This window comes from Trichosurus vulpecula, chromosome 5, assembly GCF_011100635.1.
Source record: "Trichosurus vulpecula isolate mTriVul1 chromosome 5, mTriVul1.pri, whole genome shotgun sequence".
NCBI classification, from domain to species: Eukaryota; Metazoa; Chordata; class Mammalia; order Diprotodontia; family Phalangeridae; genus Trichosurus; species Trichosurus vulpecula.
In genome coordinates this window covers 227,078,910-227,098,926 of record NC_050577.1, presented here as the reverse complement: position 1 = coordinate 227,098,926, position 20,017 = coordinate 227,078,910, and the positions used below count along the sequence as shown (strand labels likewise).

Sequence of the window (20,017 nt, the reverse complement as noted above, 5' to 3'; positions counted from 1 at the left end):
AATTAAGTTTTCATGGTATTTACATATTTATGAATTAGCCTCTTAAGCCGTCAATGAGTTTTGTTCGTTATTGAAAATGCAGGATGAGAATTTGGTCCTTATTTGAAAACAGAAAGGAAACTTATTTTGTCCCTTGTAGGATTGGAGGAAAAAAAAAACCCAAAACTAGAGAGATATGGCAATTATAATAGGTAAAAGCAGGTTCCACAGAACGTGCCTCGGCATATGGCCAATTGTCCAAGTCAAAGAGTCCTTAACATAATGTGACATGAATTTTTAACAAAATGCGACAGTTTAGTACTGATGTCTGAAACTACAGGAGTACTAGCTCATGTTTTTTCCAAAACATCACAAGAACAAGGTAGTAAAATGAACTAGAGGACCTAACCTAAGGAGGCAGATTTAATCTCACAGGTACCAAGGACTTGGTGAGATGAAACACGTGACTGTGCCATGGTTCAAAATCCCTGTAGTATGTCTTAAAATAGAGGAATGAGAGGCTCCAGGCAGGGACATAATGGACCTAATGAAGGCTGATAAGAATACATCTTGTCACTATCGTGCAAAAGGAATCAAAACTTTAAAGGACAAAGGAGGGAGCAAATGACCTTATGAATACAACAGAGAGTAGCTACAATGAAGAAAGAAGATGAGTTCAAAGGAATCATAATCCTAGGAAGGAGCCAGTCTCACATCCCCAATCTTACATATCCATACACCAATGGATACACAACACACAAAATGGTGTAAAGGACCTAACACAAGTGAGGCACCTTGATCTCCCAGCTAACAAGGAGACTTTGTGGATAAGCCCCATGATGGGCCCGTGGCTCTGGAGAAGCAAACCAATGAAACAGAACTTCAGAGAACCCTCATAAAAGTAGACCAAAACAAAGTCGTCTAATACTGAGCAATGGCACATTGAGCATGCATGCACTGCCAGAAACAATGTTTTTCACCTCCAGTTTGCTCTTGACGACTAGCTCCTGCATGATGAGCTAATTCAGCCTTTTTCTTCTCCAGGCGATCCACTGATCTGGAACACAAGAGTGATAATATGGTAAAAACAGTGGTAGAAAAACATGCATGGGTTCAATAACACAGCAGTAATTCCTAGGGCACTGAATTCTTGAGACTGTTCTAACACTAACTTAAATATAAGCAGGAGCACACAGTATGCAGGACTATAGGGAACAAATCTAGTAGCAGAAGGTTGTTCAGTTGTTTTTAGTCATGCCTGACTCTTGGGGATCCCACTTAGGATCTTCTAGGCAGAGACACTGGAGTGGTTTGCCATTTCCTTCTCCAGCTCATTTTACAGATGAGGAAACTGAGGCCAACAGGGTTAAGTGACTTGCCCAGGGTCACATGGCTGGTATCTGAGGCCAGATTTGAACTCAGGAAGACCTGACTTCAGGCCCAGCACTTTAGCCACTGCACCACCTATTCGCCCAAATGTAGCAAAAGGACTTAGGGTCTATTGTCTATAGAATAAGTCATGGGGCCAAAACTGGTGGAAGTCAGAAACTGGGTTGCTAATAGGTAACAAAAGACAATTTCTGGCAACTAAACAAAGCAGGGAGGAGCAGTACACAAGGTTGGAAATTCAGGACTAGGGACTGTGGCCAGTGGCCTTGTAGGAACTAGTGCTGGTATCTGATATTCAATCCTAAGCAACAGAAGCTTCAACTGGCACATGCATGTTCTAACTCTACAACATACATATGTACGACCTTCATACATACAACTGATAAATACAGACAATGAATGTAACTTCTTCAGATTTTCATCTCCTTTGATCTTTGGCCTGGTGTTGTGTTCATAACTGTCTACCTGAGTCTGTGGCTGACTCAGGTTGCAGAAACCCACTAGATACCTTTAAGGTTCCCCCACCCTACCCTCATTTTCCTTACCTGAATGAATCAAATTTGAAGGTGACCCCAAGGGAAACAAAAATGTATGGTAGCTAAAAGCAGGCAACAATTTATGTATGAAATGTGAAATAAAAAGCATCAATGTAAGACCGGAGAAGGAAATAGCCATTTAAAGAGAATGATGGACACCACATGGGCAGCTTTTGGAGACATTCAAAGAACCACAGAAAGGCCTTGGGCCGTTGGTGAGTGTCCACACAGCACGAACAGGTATAGAAATGTCTTAGGTCAGTCTTAAAGTATAATTAAGAAAAAAAAAGTTAGAAGGTCTACTATACAGAGACTTTTATATTTTTAAAAGGTATTTGTTGAAAGGAGGTATAACATTAAAGTATAAATTTCTCAGAGTAAATATTACAGATTTCTAGGATGCTGGGGCTATGTGAATGAACAGTACAGTGAGCAGAGTGGATGCAACAAAAATAGTAAGATGGTAAGAGTACTCCAAAGCCTCCTTTCCTGACAGTGAGAGTAGAGTGTCTCTTCTGCTGTCTCTCTCTCTCTGTGTCTCTCTCCATCTCTGTCCCTCTGTCTCTCTCTTCCTCTCTCTGTTTTTCTGTCTCTATTTCTCTGTCTCTGTCTCTCTCCATCTCTCTCTCTTCCTCTCTCTATTTCTCTGTCTCTGTCTCTCCCTCCCTCTCTCATCTCTGTCTCTCTCCCTCTCCCTTTCTCTCCCTCTCTGTGTCTCTCTTTCTCCATCTCTCTGTCTCTCTCTCTCTATCTCTCTGTCTCTCTCCCTCTCCACCCCCTTCCCTATCTTCTGCTTCCCTTAGAAGCTGTTTAAGATCAGTGACCCTCTGGATTTTTTGCTTACTCTCATTCTGTACCTTGTTCATTTTGATTTCATTTGTTCTGAAAGCAAGAAGGAAAAAATAAGGAATAATTTATTTCCCTCTCTGGTCTAAAAGGTTAAAGACGATATAAAAAAAACCAGTCAACCCTGCAAGCTCTTGACCTCTGCAATAGAAAGCAAAGACCCAGAAGATGTAGGCCAGGTGGGCTGGAACAGAGAACATGTGAAGGAAATTGGCAACAAGCCTGGAAAAGAAGGCCTGGTGACTGCGAAAGGCTTTCAAGCCCAGTCGAGGTGTTTCTGGTTGGTCTGGAGGCAATAGGGAGCTGGTGACATAAGTTCTTGATAAGAGAAAGGAGCCACCAGGGTGATGCAGGGAGGGTCTCCTGGCACCTGTGAGGAGGGGAGGGGCTAAAAACCAAGAGGCCCAATGAGGCAAAAGTTGAGGAGGGTGAAAAAAGTTGGAGGTGAAGGCCATCTGAGCTGAGAGAATTCTGGGAGTGGGAGCCCCGATGGATTACTGTTCCCCGAACAAGTCCCACACTTCCCCATCTCCACAGTGTTCCTCGTGATGCCCCCTCAGCTTGAAATCCTTTTCTCATCAAATCAACCTGTTGAAATCCCACCCATCCTTCGAGGTTTAATGTACCTTCTCCATGGCTCGCTTATCAAAAAGGGATCCCTTTCTCCACTGAAGTGCTCAAACCCTTAAATTGTGCCTCTTTGGCCTTTATCACATCTCACCCTCCTAAGCAGAAAATTCAAATCACTGACAGAAAGGATTATGGTTTAATCATTTTTCCATCTGCAACAGGACCCAGCAGAATGCCTCATTTGCTAAATGTTCGTTGAATGAATGAAAAAAAAACATCAGAGAAAACAAAGAGAAACAGCAGTGAGGATCAGCAGTGAGTAGTTTCTTGAAAATCTGAATTTCATGACAATAACCATGGTAGGAGGAAGTAATTAAAATTCAATTTGTAACTTAAGACACTATTATGCTTTAATTGATAACTGAGAAAGGACCTCCAATTTCCATTTTTTAAGTAAATTAAATCCTATAGTTAAATTTTTGGTGACTAGCCCCATATGTACACCAGACACAAACGACAGGCATTGTCTAACAATGATATTAAGTACCTGATGTTCAGAGGATCAAAACCATGCATTATTGTAGCTACTTGACTGAGTGGGTCCATAGTCTTTAAAAATAATGATTGAAACAGGATAGAGACCGACTTTTTTACCTTTTTAAAATTTTCTCTTACCTCGTATCAACGACTGATTTCAATCCCTTGCTTTCGGCCCTTTGCAGCTGTGGATCTCTTTCAATCAGATGCAACCTCTTACTCATCTCGTCCAGCTGAGCTGTCAGTTTCTCAACCGATACCTCCAAGTCATTTTTTTCCAATCTAAGTGTCTCAGCAGATTCCACCTTCTGTCAGAGAAGTGAATAATTAGGATATCAGGAGTAACAAATTTTATAAGAATGATCACAAGGTTGTTACTTAGAAGGATAAAAGTTGTCTTTTTCAAATGAAGAGAATTTTGTTTTGATCCAGGCATGCATGCGTGCATGTGTATGTACAGTTACATAGTAATGACTACGCACCTTTAAGGAAAGAGCTGAAGTCCTACACAGGTGACACACAGCCTCGACCATAAGCCACGTTCCCTGAATACTTACTAGAGTGTATTTCAGCCACTAAATATAGGGCTATTTGATTACCCTAGTACTTTATAATATTCTTCCTTGTGGTATTAACAAAATAAATTAGACCTCTTTTCTAGGGCAAGAGGGGGAATGATGCTATTTCACACGCATGCTTAGAGGCTTAAAATATATTGAGCGTCCCCATAAACGTTAGTCCAGAGCTTAAGGTATTTAGAAGACGTCTGAAGTAAAGGAGATACCCAGGTACAAAATGGAGAAAAAATAAACCCATGTTCTTAGCAAAATACTGTGATGAGCAATGTGTTGTTGATACCTGCATATTTTGTGTTTAATGCTTTAGCAGAAAAAATATCACCAGCCCTGAGATTTCTCTCAGAACAGCTATTCATATATGTGGAGCGTCAAGGTTCCAGAAAACCCCACCTGCTTTGGGTCATTCTTAGAGACAGTTATACCCATTTGGTACAAGGAACGATTACTGACCCCATTAATCGTATTACTAGTGTCTCAGACAGTACAGCCTAATGATACGTAGCATAGGCTTATAAATGTATATAAATGTATCTCTTTACAATGTTACTCCAAATAATCCACAGCAAAGTTCAACCCTCTTGACTCCAGGGACAAGTATGGTAGAGTGGAAAAGCACTGAGTTTGGGAGCCCATCCCAATTCGGTCACTGGCTGTATGACCCTGGGCAAAGTCATGTTACCTCTCTGAGACTCAGTTTCTTCAACTATGAAATACAGGAGTTACTAGATGATCTTTAGCTCTAAAATTGTGATCCCAAGATTGCTAACTAATCAACAATAATTTATTAAGGGCCTGTTATGTACAAGAGTGCAGGGAGTATAATGACAAAAGGAGGAAATAATCCCCACCCTCAGCAGCTTACCTTCTATAAAGGAAGACAACATGAATACCTGTGAGCATGCAAAAATAAGTGTGTACCAAATATACACAAAATCAACATAGGGTAATTTTAAGGGAGAGGCACCAAGTAGTTAGATCAAGGAAGATTTCAAGCTGGAGAGTATTTGAGCAGAACTTTGCAGGAAACTAGGAATTCTCAAAGGCAAAGAAAGGGCAGAGATTGGTTCATTCTTCACCTGGATTGCTCCGCCCCCCCTCCAGCTGTTCATACGCCTGGAATGTCATTTATCCTTCTTTTAAAATGCTGAACACATTCAACCTCTATCGACCCTATAAAATCCAATCCGAATGCCATCCTGCAGTCCTTTGGGGTGTTAACGACCTTTGGATGTCTTTGTTCTTACAAGGCATTTTGCAAAAAGTAATTCTCTACTCAACTTATCACCTGATATTGTCATTATCTGTGTATCCTCCTTCCAGACAGTAAGTTTTCTTAGGGCATGGGTAATAGTTTATTTACACCTTGTATCTCTCCTGCACCCAAAAAAGGACTCTGAACGTGGCAGGTGCCTGATAAATGCTCATACTATACAGTCAACATTTCAAAGAACTCTGAACGTAACAGGTACTTAATAAATGCTTATAAGCATAATGTATTATGATATGTTGTCAACATTTCATTAAGTAGCACTGACTAGCAATCTTTCAGGAAAATCCTGGTAGATTTTTAGCCACTGGACTTAGATCACAAAATCATCTCTACAATGGGGAAAGGAATAAAAAAAAACTGTCTCTTAGTCTGACTGTAGTCCATGACAGTGTGGATTTCTCCAGGTCCCTCACTATTATGACCTACTAGGGAAGTGCAGGATTCTGATGTGGTCTGCAATCATCTTAGACATCATTTAGATAACTAAAGTTTATGAAGAATAGGACCAGGGAAGAAGTGGTGTAGGCATGTAGAAACACCAGAAGAGAACAGCTATCAGATGCATCACCATTGTCTCCAGTTATATGTTAAGATTCTTAACCTGGGGTCTAGCCACTAAAAAAAATTTAATAACTGTATTTCAATATAAAAAGTTTCCTTTGTAATCATATTTTTTTTTATTTTATGCATTTAAAAACATTCTTCTGAGAAGATGTCCATAGACTTTACCAGACTGCCAAAGTGGGCCATGATGCCAAAAATGGTTAAGAAGAACAGAAAATAAGTAAAAACTACCAATGTATAGTGCCTCTTGGATGTGGACTTTGAAAATTTACTTTCCTATTTTAACAGGCTATTTCACTGAATCTATATTTGTCTTTGTTCAAGAAAAGATCTCTGATGTAAAAAAGCCTATTGAAATAGTTGTAATTAATAAAATTATGCTTACTTTTTTAAGTTCTTTACGAAGCCTGTCATTTTCAGCCATGATATTCTCTGGGCCTTTAGTATTAAACTCGTATTGCATGCTTAGTTGACGTCCAAGATGAAGCTTCAGTTTTTCTAATTCAGTCTAGATATTTTAAAAGTGCACATCAAAAGAAAAAGGGAAACAAATGAACATGAATAAAGCTCTTATAAGCTCAATACAATACATTTTAGAGACCACTGATTCAGAGTAAAATCTTGGAGCCCTGCTCTATCAAGCTAGAACAAGTATGAATCTATATAGAGCTACCTACCCAGGTCCATGTTCCTGCTCCAGCCCACCCAAGCTTATACTCACCCTTGTTATCCTTTCTTACTCCAAATATACACTTAACTAAGATTTTATACAATAGAGACTCATAGTAGTCATATAAATGATTGATGAATTTTTTAAAAATGTTTTGTTCAGGATAAAGTAATGCACTATAATTACATCTTTTCTACTGTATTTGTAAAGTTTCCTCAGCAGAAGAAATTACTATTAAGAATATAACCGGGGCAGCTAGGTGGCACAGCCAGTAGAGCACCGGCCCTGGAGTCAGGAGGACCTGAGTTCAAATCTGGTCTCAGACACTTGACACACTTACTAGCTACGTGACCTTGGGCCCTGCCTTCCCCCCTCGAAAAAGAGAATATAACCATTACCTTTAGGTTTTTATTTTCAAGCTCAAGAGTAGCCATTTTCTCACTTGTCATTATTCCTGATGCTCGTTTCAAATATTCATTTTCTTTCTGGACTTTGTCCACAACTTTTTTCATTAAACCAATAGTTTTTTCTAGTTCAGGAACTGTTTTGCCACTTCTTCCAGACTATACAAAAATACATGGAAATAATGTTAAACCAGGCCTAGAAATAATACTTGTGCATGATAAATAAAAGACCCAACATTACAAAAACAAGTAACAGGGAAAGTTTCTGGCCTTAAAGAGAACACGTTATCTTATTTAAATGACATAGCACTGGAGACAGTGTTCAATATGCAGGCTCAAAGCCTAAGCATTGCCCGTCTAATCCAGGAGAGCACAGTCTCTACATGATCTTTACATCCTAGTGAAAAGATCAATTATGCCAGAACATCAATAGAATTTTTAAACTTAATTACATGAAAATTGGATTTTGGCATATTTAAGGAAAGAGGCCTGATATACTTTATACAAGAGAGGCAGCTTGGTGTCCTGAAGACAGGGTAGTTCACAATGCCTGGGTTTAAAACCTGTAAGATGTACCTCTGACATTTACCAGCCTTGTGACCACACAAAGTCACCATCCTCTTAACAGTAATAACAGATAATAACAACACCAATGGTATTTCGCATTTATATAACTTTGTTTTGTAAAGCCCTCTATGTAGGGCATCTAACTTGATTCTTACAAGAATCCTGAGATTTTACAGAAGGGAGAACGGAGGCCTGAGGAGAAAGGCTGAGTGCCTTGCCCAGTGTGACACACACAGCTAACAAGTGTCTGAGGCCACAGTCAAAATCAGGCCTTCCCGACTCCATCCATGGAGACACCTGGCTGCCTCAATTGGGCCTGTCTCCTCATCTGTAAGCAGGGAACACAATCCCTGTTGTACCTGCCTCATAGAGTTGCTTGACACCCTGGAAAGTCCACTATTATAGTTGTTGTTAATGAATGTTCCCATGAATGATCACAAAGGATGCATTTCTTCAACATTTCTAATGAAGCTTCTTGGCTCGCCCTGTCCGGATCACAGAATCTCAGAGTTGGAAGAGACCTCAGAGGTCATCGAGTCTGACCCAAAGCCGGAGAAGAATCCCCCCAACAAGGTGGCCTCATGGTCCTTCAGCCTTTGCTTGAAGAGCTCTGCCCTGCCCATTTCCACCTTCACAACTGCCAACTCATGAAATCTTCTTATCCCAGGTGAAGATTTCCACTGACTCAGCCTCACACATTTCTATACCTCTTTTATGCACTATTCAACTCTATCTGTTGTTGTGTTGCTCTCTAAAGCTGTTTCTCAACATTGACGCAGGAGTCAGAATAGAGAGAGTCAAGTCCTTTATCTATGACTTAGTAGATGTGTGACTATTGGCAAACCAGAACTTCTCTGAGCTGCCGTTTCCTCACCTGTAAATGGGTCTTACAGTAATACCAATAGTACCCACCGGTAGGGTAGGGTTGTAGTAAGTGTTAATAAGATCAGATATGTGTGTGTGTCTGTGTGTCTGTGTGTGTGTGTGTGTGTGTGTGTGTGTGTGTGTGTGTGTGTGTGAGAAACTGCCTGGTCTTATGGCATTCAGTCTGTGACCCTGTCCCCTTAGCAGCATTTACTGAGCACTCAGTGTGAGACTATCCAATGCTGTACTGCACTTGGTGGGATATGGGAAGATAAAAAAGAAAAAGTCACAAATTCCTTGAGAAGAGTGTCCTTATCTCCCAGGAACTTCCATACTGCTGCTTCTATCGTGAGCAGTCTTGATTTAGAGCTTAAGCATTTACAAAGTTTTCTGCATATCTGATCTTATTAACACTTACTACAACCCTACCCTACCGGTGGGTACTATTGGTATTACTGTAAGACCCATTTACAGGTGAGGAAACGGCAGCTCAGAGAAGTTCTGATTTGCCAATAGTCACACATCTACTAAGTCACAGATAAAGGACTTGACTCTCTCTATTCTGACTCCTGCGTCAATGTTGAGAAACAGCTTTAGAGAGCAACACAACAACAGATAGAGTTGAATAGCACATAAAAGAGGTATAGAAATGTGTGATGCTGAGTCAGTGGAAATCTTCACCTGGGATAAGAAGATTTCATGAGTTGGCAGAAAGAGGGAAAAAAAAATGGAAGAGAAAGTGCCCTAAGTTGTGAAGGTGGAAATGGGCAGGGCAGAGCTCTTCAAGCAAAGGCTGAAGGACCATGAGGCCACCTTGTTGGGGGGATTCTTCTCCGGCTTTGGGTCAGACTCGATGACCTCTGAGGTCTCTTCCAACTCTGAGATTCTATGATCCGGACAGGGCGAGCGGAGAAGCTTCATTAGGACAGGCAGCTAGTCTGGCGAGAAGTAAGAATGCTCCACCCTTCTGACATTATCTTAGCATCTTAAATACTAGACTGAGGACTTCAGATTTAACCTACTTGTTCAAAGAGACAGCAACAGTAAGTCACGGTTTATATTGTGGAACAGACAGAGCAAATTATTTTATGGAAAGAATCATTTCGCTGAGAAGAGAAGCTAAAGGTGGCATTAGCCGAACACAACATCTTTTTTAGTAATTTACATGTAGATCTCTTTTTCAGTTCAGAAATCCTGAAAGCACAAGGTCACAGCATGAACTTATTAACTTACCCCTCTAACTTGGCCAAGTTTTCTTTCAATTTCGGCTTTCTCTTTCTTCAGAAGTTCACACATTTCTTTCATGTCACTCACCTGGCTCTAAAAGAAAAATTTAAAAAACCAAAAACATTATAGGACCTTAGAGGAAATTTTCTCTGGATTGTGACCCCTCTTTAACTACTATCATAATGATTTGTTTTTCCTTTAATACATTTTTTTGTAGCAGATATGACTGTTTTCAATTATTTTACAAGGTACCATGTAAAAGGGATCAGATCATTCTGTTCAGACTTAGAGGGTAAAGTTAAAAGAAGATATATTTCAGAACCAAATAACTTCTGAATAACTGAAGTAGTCCAAATAAACCCTCTCATGAAATAGCACACTTCCCACGGGATGGGAGGTTTTAAGCAGATGCTGATCTTGTCACAGATGCTGTAGAGGGCCTTCAGGCCTCAGTTAATGGTAGGGCTATTCACTAGTATGGCTATTCTAAGATTCTATGGATTTACAAAGTCTGTGAAATGTGGAAAAAAAAAGATGAGCATAATATTTCATTTAGACTATTAGTCTTCTAGAAAATTCAAAATATCCAAAAAGTTAGTCTCCATACTTACACAGGAATTCTAGGAATTGGGAGAAATAATGAATTCTTGCTTAATTTCATTCAATAATTCAACTAACATCTAAGTGCTAAGCTATTATCAAGCAAGGAGCACTACATTACTATCTCAGTATGATATATTGATAATCTTGAAATTCCAACAGAAATATTAATTCATTGAAGTTAATGAGATAATATTGACCCAGAAGATACAAACATTTTTGTTTAGTATGCTTTCACATTTACTGACTAGGAATATCTTGTAAGGCACGGCTTAAATTTACACCCAGCTATAGCAGTGAGATGCTGGAAAATCTAATAATTCATTTTTATATGAAAAAGTAGTTTAAAAAAACTATTAGGCAGCAGAGAGAAAAAAGAAACTATACATTTTAGAAACCAGACTTAGATTTGGAAAATAATAGACTTAAATAAATATCAACATACACCTCGTGATATCTGCAAAACCTAATTTCTTACAAGTAAGTATAATTCTTATACTACAATATGCCAACTTTTAATAAAGCTGCTACCTGTATGTATTCCCTTATATTCCAAAGTAGTAATCAACACACATACACACATATTGAACACATTTACCAGAAAAATGAAATGGTTATATATAAAGATTTTCTACTTTTTTCTCACAAGCTAAGATGATACACACATATAGTAAAAACAAAGATTTTTTGACTATATTTCTAAAATATTAAAAAAAACGTACCTTTAATCTTGGTAAATCTTTATTTGCTTGTTCAAGTTGAAATCTTAGCTCAATGTTTTCAGATGAGACCTTCAGGTTTTCCTTCTGAAGTAACTGTTCTCTATTAGATTGACCATCTAATTCCAATTCTGCTGACTTCAGGAAAATAAAATAAGAAGAAATGCTTCATAAACTCATACTGCAGGAGAAAATGCCTATTCTATTCACCTTTGTGAAATGGAGGTAGCTACATTATAGAAAATCCAGAGAAAATCAAAGTAAGGAAATGGAAAACAGGATTTCTAAATGAAAAAGTAAAAGGACTCTAGAAAAGAATTATCTTAGAGTATGTAAAGAGTCATCAAATCAAGATTTTATCCTGAAAGAGTGGACAATGAAACACCACTGCAGGGTCACCCTGTCATTTAGCAAGTAAAAATAACAATGCAATTCACCTACTAAGTGCTGGGCCCTTACTTGGAATTGGGAATTCAAAACAAAAAACCCAACAGTTCCTGTGCTCAGAGAGTTTTACCTTGTACTGGAGGAGGCAACATAATAACAAGAATCGGAGGAAAGAAAACATTAGCTGAGGGGTCAGGGAAGACTTCATGGGGAAGGTAGCACCGGAGCTAAGGTTTGTGGAGTCAAGGATTTAGAGAGGATGAGGGATTCCAGTCCTGGCATAATGGAAAGCTTCTGCAAGTGAGCTAGGTCATCAGATGAAAGTGCTTAGAACCTGGGAAAGAAGGTGATGCCAGACACCTAACACCTAAACTCTTTACCTGTTCTTACTTCTAGAGTGTCTGGTATGGTGAGAGAATGGGAAGTCGGGTGGATTTTTCTGTAGGAAGTGTTGGGATGTTTGAAATAGGGAGAGTGGAAGGGTCAATGCTATCAAATGGCCAGTTAACACCAAAAAATTGCAAAGAGCTCAACTCTATCTCAGCTGGACTTTCCTTCTTCTATAGTATAATGCAAATACACCTTCAACTATTTCTTCATAAAGGATTATTGTCCTAACACAAAGAACTTGAGAAGGTACATGCGATAAAGACAATCATGCTGTAATTAGACCTATAAAGTACTGTTGCTGTGAGTTACTGGGCACATCCATGGTAATGATGTTACTGTTAATACTGTTTACAGCCCTCCTAATGTAACATTCCCTGTAATGGTAGTTCATTTGTAATTTCATCTGTTCAATTAGTAATTTCCTTTGAAGGAGAGGAAGAGAGAAAACAATCTTCCTCTTTTTGCCACTCTAGATATCAAACTGCTTTCTGAATAGTAAACCAACACTAAAAAAATTAAAAGCTCAGTATATTAGAAATTTCAACTAAAAATAAATTTCAGTTCCTGCCATATTGAAAAAGGATTATTTTGCTGAAACTAGTTAAAAATACAAGCTTGCAAAGAAGTCTAGCTACCTAGATACGAAAAGGCAATAGTGAAAAGAAGACATTCTGCACATTTCAGTCTGTATCTGCTAACAAAAGACTGCCTCTGCTACCAAACCTGAGCGATTTCCTCGGCAGATGTTTGACTTAATCTGATCCCCTCAGGATCGTTTTCTGTCTGTGCATTCTCTTCAGGATGTGGCTTTACATTCACTTCAGCATTTTCAACCTCTCCTCTGACAGGTTCTTCTGGATCCAATGGATCGTCACTCATCTTTTCTGGGTTTCCTTGTACACATTCAGTTGTTTCTTTTTTCTCTTCTAGATTTTCATGTACTCCATTTCCATTTCTGTAACAGGCTTGATTCAGTCCTTCTTTCTCTCCATCTGGTTCATTTTCAGAATCAGGTGTAAAATCTTCCAGGTCAGCATCAGTTTGCCTGGATGGATCCAACTGACTGAACTCCCTGGGCTCAGAGGGCTCTAAACCAGCCGGTACCAGAGCTTCATCTGACTGAGGACCTGCATCGATGCACTGATTAGAGGCCAGACCATTTCCAGTTATCTGATGGTGTGGATCATCAAAGCTTTCATTGCCAACTAATTTTTTTCTGTTTTTAACGGAGAAGACTGTTACAGGATTTTTTTTGTTCCTAAGTAAATTGTTCTTTTTGGGAAAGACAAAATACTTGCGTTTACTAGTTTGGGTGGCAAGAGATGAGAGAGTGGTTATATCACATGCTGAACTCTGCTTTGAAGCAAAAGACGAGATGGAACATGAAAAGAAGAAAAAGAAAACAAGGACAGAAAAGAAACTTATGCTGAATGTCTCACATTAAGGCTTTCACAAACAATTCCACATTCATGATTCATTTTTAAAGAAAAAACAGGTACCTGCCATGTTCATTTATTGGAAATGATGACGCCTATTTTTTTCTACTTTAACTAACACATTGCCCCTAGGCACAAAAAACCTTTTTAATAGTAACAGCATGTAACAATCACATTAGACATTCATAATGAATGGGAATGCATAGTGGGCCTCATATTTTTGCCAGTACTGGGCAAGATATGTTAATATTTATAAGTTAATATTTATCACATGTTACAATGTTCATTTACAAACTAGTTTATGGATATGAAAGAAAAGAAAAAAATAGAAAGACAGCTAGCGGGATTCTTAAGCAAAATGGAATATTAGCAACTGATTCCTATTTTATCAACTGACATTTAATAAAATAAAATCGTAGACTTACTAAAGGCCTAGAAAATGCCTCTTTTAAAGAAATTTGTTCTTCTAAAGCACGAAGCTTATCTTGAAGGTATCTATTTTGTAAATGTAAGTCTTCTATGACAGAATCTCGAGGAAGAGCTTGCTGGGTCCTGCAAGGTGTCAAAAAGGGAAAAAGAAGTTTACACCTTATATAAACCACAGTTTTTTATTGCTACCTAGTATAGCTCCATTAAGAAGTCATGCTCATAAGGAGTCATACTCCCAGCAGGAACCCAAAGACAGAAATGCCCCACATAAACCAAAATGTTCATGGCAACATTTTTTGTAGTTGTAAAGAAGCAAAACCAAAGCACCTGGTCATCAACTGGGGCAGGGCTAAACAAAGTGTCATTCATGAATGTAATGCATACTACCATATCATGAGAAATGACCCTGTAGCATGAACTTCACAGAGTTGTGAGAGGCAAGTGCCCTTCTACACAGAATGAATTCATGGACAGAATGTAATATGTGAGGTGAGGGAAAGGTACAATAGAAATGTCAGTTAATAGTATTAGGCTTTAAGTAGGTTCTCTAGGAGATCTCTGAGGCCCCTTCTAATTCTGCAGTTCTATTATTCTGAATGGTTTTGAATGAAATCTGTCATTTTAACACAAAGCAGATGAACAAGTTTTAAAGATTTAAATGAGAGGCTGTTATATTCATACTTTTGCACTTCATTTAAATAGCAGCCTTCCTTAAAACAGCTTACCTCATATAGCCTATTTCATTCTCTAGTTCAATATTCGTTTTCCTAAGTTCTTCTAACTCTTTTTCTAAATCTGAAGCATGTACTCCCATAACACGATCAGCAGTCACACCACTTGACTTCAGTTTCTTTTGTAATGTGATTTTATCTTTATCAGACCTATGGAATTTAATATATAATTTATTAATAAATAAAAAATATATACTCTGGTTTGCTCATATATATATATACATATATTTATCTACATACTTACACATATACTTGGAATATATCAAAGGTTATATTTGATTTGAATTAATTTATTAAAAGCTAGGAATACCACTCACACAATTCTTACTAAAAACATTTAAAACACATTTCATAAGAACAAGAAGAACCGAACTATAGATTACAATCAGAATCAATGATATAGACATGTCTATTTTCAGATGCATTAAAGCTATACTGTTGCTTTAAATTCATTAAAAACGGATTTTTTTTCACAGAATGAGGTTCAGAAATAAATTTAAACATACTTGGCCAAAAGCTCTTTTAAAGTATTCAACTGCTTCGTTAGAGTATCCACTTCTTTTTCTTTTTCTTTCAATTTGTTTCGAATCCCTTGAGTTTTAGCTTGCCATTTTTTGCCTTCTTCCCATCGAATGAATTCTTCTTGACAGCTCTGTAAAATAAGAACAGAAAAAGGATGACAATAACTTTTATTTACATGCTATAATAAGGCTGACAAAAGCTATGACATGAAGGTATCACTTTAATCCATATCACACCTAGCACAGATGTGAGGACTTAGTAAGCAATCAATAAATATGCTGATAGATAGAAAAGCTTGGTTAATTTATCAGTTGTTTACATATGTTGTTACTTGTTTGTTTGGTTTTTGATCACATCTAAGACAACATTTGTACTCCAATTCTGCAGCAGACCTCATGACCTTTGAAAGGTCGTTGACTGATTGAGCATGCACATCCATCAATCAGGCCCTTCCTTCAGAATCCAAGTAGAGAACCTGCTTGGATCAGGTGATACGAACTCCCCAAGGGCACTGAGGTGCTCTCTTGCTATTTCCTTACTTACATGGGTCATCAACACTCTATGAAACATTTTTGTTCCATTCTTTATAGCACAAAGATTATTTCATTTGGCAAAGGAAAAAGAAGAAAGTATAAAACTGAGCAGCTCTGACTTCTCTCTACTCTCAATCTTCGTCACTTGATCCACTCCTACCAGAGGTCCTGTCCCTTCCCCCACGAGAGGAGAAAGCCCATGATTCCCTTTTGTTTTCCTTATTTTCCTCCCCCTTCCCCTCATTCTGAGCTTCAGTACTCCCTTAGAGTATCCCTGTAAGATTCCGCCATGGTTCTGAATTCATCCTATTACCTCTCCTTTCTTCCACTTTGTGAACAACTACTTCTAAATTCCCAGTTAGTGCACTGCCACTGATTTGTTCAAACAAATCAGCCTTTTCTTCCTCACTGGAATTCTCTTTGCAATGTCAAAATTTCAATCTTGAAGGTTTTCTATTCCTACTGGGCTGACATGCCCTGGAGAATTTTAGTCTTTATGATCGTTCCTATCCTTCTGCACCCTATTGAATCTGCTCCCCCCCCCCAAATCCATGGCGCATATTAAATTAGCCTCAGTTTCCTCTTCTTTTCCATTAAACACTTTAAAATGAATCAGATGCTTCCCCTGATGTTCCTTTCATTCTGTGTGGGACAACAGACCACCAGCTCAAATGAAAAAACAGAGGTGTCTCAGTTTTCTCAAGGTAGAAACAAAACAGAAGCTTTATTTGATCAAGTCTCGCAAGAATTGGGCATCTCCCACTACCAGGGCGGAGATGGTAGTGAAGAGAGGCAAGGGGGAGAAGGCAGGCAAGGGGATATATAACCTTGTACAAACAATTCTAAGAAATCCCACCCCCAGAGGCTGGACCCCTGTCCCTATTTGCTGGGACAGGTGGCCTCACAATCTATCCCAGAATAAGTTTACCCAATACTAGCACAGAAACTACAGAATTACCTTATAGGGAAATTTCAATGTTAAGATGACGGCATGTGAGTAGGCTAGGGGAGGGCAAGAGGGGGAGACCACCTGATTTCCCTGAAATCATATGATTTACAGGAAAACGAAACTTAGGCCTAGTGAGGTCTACATCCTAACTAAATTTGTACTATTTGAGTATTACCTTGTCTGATTTATTCATAGGGAAGCTTTCACAATCTTGTATCCCACACAATTCCCACCCCTTCAACCAGCTCCTCCCCACTGATGAGAATCAGATCCAGAATAAAATTTCCTTTTATGGCTCCTACACCTTTTAAAGAAAGAAGTTATCATTAAGGCATGTCAGGAAATCATTAGTTGCTTTGCTTTTGACAGAAAGTGAGCTCAATCAACCATCTGGAAAACTGAAGTCCCCTATCACTACTACACTGAATCTATGCTAGGCTTCTGGTCTGTTTCCCAAACTCACCTATTCCTCTTTCCGTCAATGCAGTGTACTCCAAAGGCAATATCATTTCCATTTCTACTTGTGTTTATCTTTACCCAAACATACTCCACTGAGCTTCCCCTTTCTGGTTCCTAAATTTCTCAAATAATATACAATGCTACAACTCTCTTTCCCTTTGCAATCACCCTCTAATTATCAAGGCCTGTCATTTCTTGCTTTTAAGTGTCTCTTAGGTCTGCTCTGTCCTCCCCATTAACGTTGCTGCCTGCACCCCAATCCAAATTCTCATCAACAGATGAACTTGGATCTCCTTGACTGGTTGATGACCATTTCCAACCCATCAAACCTGCCTAGAGCCTGATTACTCTTCAGGAAACACTTGTTTCTCCTTACGCATTAAGTCCAAATTTCTCTGTCTGACTCTTCAGACCTTTCTTAAACTCTTCTCCTGCTGCCCTTTCCACTATCTCCCAACATAACCTCCACCTCTCCAGTGAAATAGTGGGAAAAGCAGAGTCAGAGTCAGATCTGAGTCTCACCTTGGACACTTAGTAGCCACAAGACCATAAGCGAGATAGTTAACACCACTGAGCCTCAGTTTCCTCATCTGTAAAATGGAGATAATCATACCCATATTACGTGCCTCACACGGTCAGGATGAGGAATGTGAGCTCATAATATAATTATTATCACATTATAAATGTGAGCTCATAATACTATTGCTCACTGCCTTATGATTACATCCCCTGGTACTGCTGGGGCTGGATGGGACCTTAGAGATTAACTAGTCTAAACCCCTCATTTTACAGATGAGGAAACTGAGACCTAGAAAGGTCAAGTGAATTGCGAAAGGTCAAACAGCGAGTTAGTGGCAGAGCTGGAATTTGTGTCCAGGTATTTTAATTTCCACCTACGCTTTCTGTGCTGTGTCTCCTCTTCTGCTTATGCTCTATTACCAGGCAAGTAGGCTCATGTCACTCTGATACTCAATGAACTCCAGTGGCTCCCTATCACCTCTAGGAGCAAATACAAAAAGCTGTATCTGACATTAAAAACCCTTCATAACTAGCCCCCCACTACCTTTCCAGTCTTCTTACAGTTTATTCCCCAACACATAGTCTTTGATCCAGTGACACTTGTCTTCTGGCTGTTCCAAAAAGACCCTCTACCTCTCAGCTCTGGGAATTTTCTCTGGCTTTCCCCCATGCCTGAAATGCTGTCCCTCCTCATCAGCATGTACTGGCTTCCCTGGCTTCCTTTAAGTCTCAATTAAAATCCCATCTTCTAAAGGGGGCCATCTCTAGTTGTCCTGATCTGTATCTTGCCACCAAGCACACATGGCTCCAGGGGAGAAAGCAAGGCTGGTGACCTTGCACAGCCCTCCCTCACTTAAATCCAATGCAAGTCATGGCATCACCATCCTGATGTCATGGTCCTCTTCAAGAAAGAAGGACAAACAACAACATCTTCTAGAAGAAGCCTTTTCTAATGCCTTTTAATTTCTAGTGCCTTCCAGAATTATTCTTTCCTATTTATCCTGTGGGCAGCTAGGTGGCACCCTAATGCATAGAGTGCCAGGCCTAGAATCAGGAAGACTCATTTTCCTGAGTTCAAATCCAGCCTTGGACACTTCCTAGCTGTGTGACCCTGGGCAAGTCACTTAACTCTGTTTGCCTCAGTTCCTCATCTGTCAAGTGAGCTGGAGAAGGAAATAACAGACCACTCTAGCATCTTTGCCAGGAAAATCTTAAATGAAGTAATGAAGAGTCAGAAACGACTGAATAACAACAACATATTATCCTGTATATAGGTTGTGTACATATCTGTTTGCATGTTGTCTCTCTATTAGATTGTGAAGTCCTTGAGAGTAGGGACTGTCTTTTGCCTCTTTTTGTATCTACAGCATTAAGCACAGTGCCTGGCACATATTAGGTGCTTAATAAATGTTTGTTGCCTGACTATTGGGAATGCTCTCCTTTCCTCTACTCTCAAAGCTACTTATGTTTAAAAGTCCACTTTGAGTCTGGTCTGAGTATTCCAGACCACAATGATCCCTCCCTTCTGTGCATGCCTTCTGTACTGGTGTTCAACATCACATAACATTGCTGGGTTTTCCTATCTCCTATTCGTGGTAGTGTTTTTCTAACTAGTTCTAAGCTATCAAGGGACAAGTCTCATATACTTTTATATTATACAAAGAGCCTAGCATAGGTTTGAATACTTAGTAAGCTATCAATACATTTGTTGATTGATAGAGCAATTTAGTTAATCAAGAAATATATAAGATGCAAATCAAAACAATTCTGGGGTACCACATCACACCTACCAGATTGGTTAACATGACAAAACAGGAAAGTGATAAATGCTGTATAAAATGTGGGAAAGTTGGAACACTAATTCATTGTTGGTGGATCTGTGAGCTGATCCAACCGTTCTGGAGAGCAATTTGGAACTATGCCCAAAGGGCTATAAAAATGTGCATACCCTTTGATCCAGCAATAGTGCTTCTAGGGCTGTATCCCAAAGAGATCACAAAAATGGGAAAAGGTCCCACATGTACAAAAATACTTATAGCAGCTCTTTTTGTGGTAGCCAAGAACTGGAAATCAAGGCAATGCCCATCAATTGCGGAATGGCTGAACAAGTTGTGGTATATGATTGTTATGGAATACTATTATACTGTAAGAAATAATGAGCAGGCAGACTTCAGGAAAACCTGGAAAGACTTATGTGAACTGATGCTGAGTGGAGTGAGCAGAACCAGGACTACATTGTACACAGTAACAGCCACATTGTGGGAGGGCAGATTTTGATAGACTTGGCCCTTCTCAGCAACTTGAGGACTTAAAACTCTTCCAAAGGACTCATGATGGAAAAT

General features: G+C 39.1%; 1 protein-coding gene across 1 annotated transcript in view; it reads right to left on the bottom strand.

The window, feature by feature from the left end:
- The window catches only part of CEP290 (centrosomal protein 290), a 108,403-nt gene that overhangs the window by 3,463 nt on the left and 84,923 nt on the right, over positions 1-20,017 (bottom strand). The window contains exons 40-48 of the mRNA XM_036759384.1: positions 15,200-15,345; positions 14,688-14,843; positions 13,959-14,085; positions 11,324-11,458; positions 10,008-10,094; positions 7,338-7,502; positions 6,655-6,777; positions 3,996-4,165; positions 960-1,036 (exon numbers count right to left, since the gene is read on the bottom strand). Of these exons, the coding sequence (XP_036615279.1) occupies positions 960-1,036; positions 3,996-4,165; positions 6,655-6,777; positions 7,338-7,502; positions 10,008-10,094; positions 11,324-11,458; positions 13,959-14,085; positions 14,688-14,843; positions 15,200-15,345 (1,186 nt within the window). The remainder of the gene's footprint in view (positions 1-959; positions 1,037-3,995; positions 4,166-6,654; positions 6,778-7,337; positions 7,503-10,007; positions 10,095-11,323; positions 11,459-13,958; positions 14,086-14,687; positions 14,844-15,199; positions 15,346-20,017) is intronic.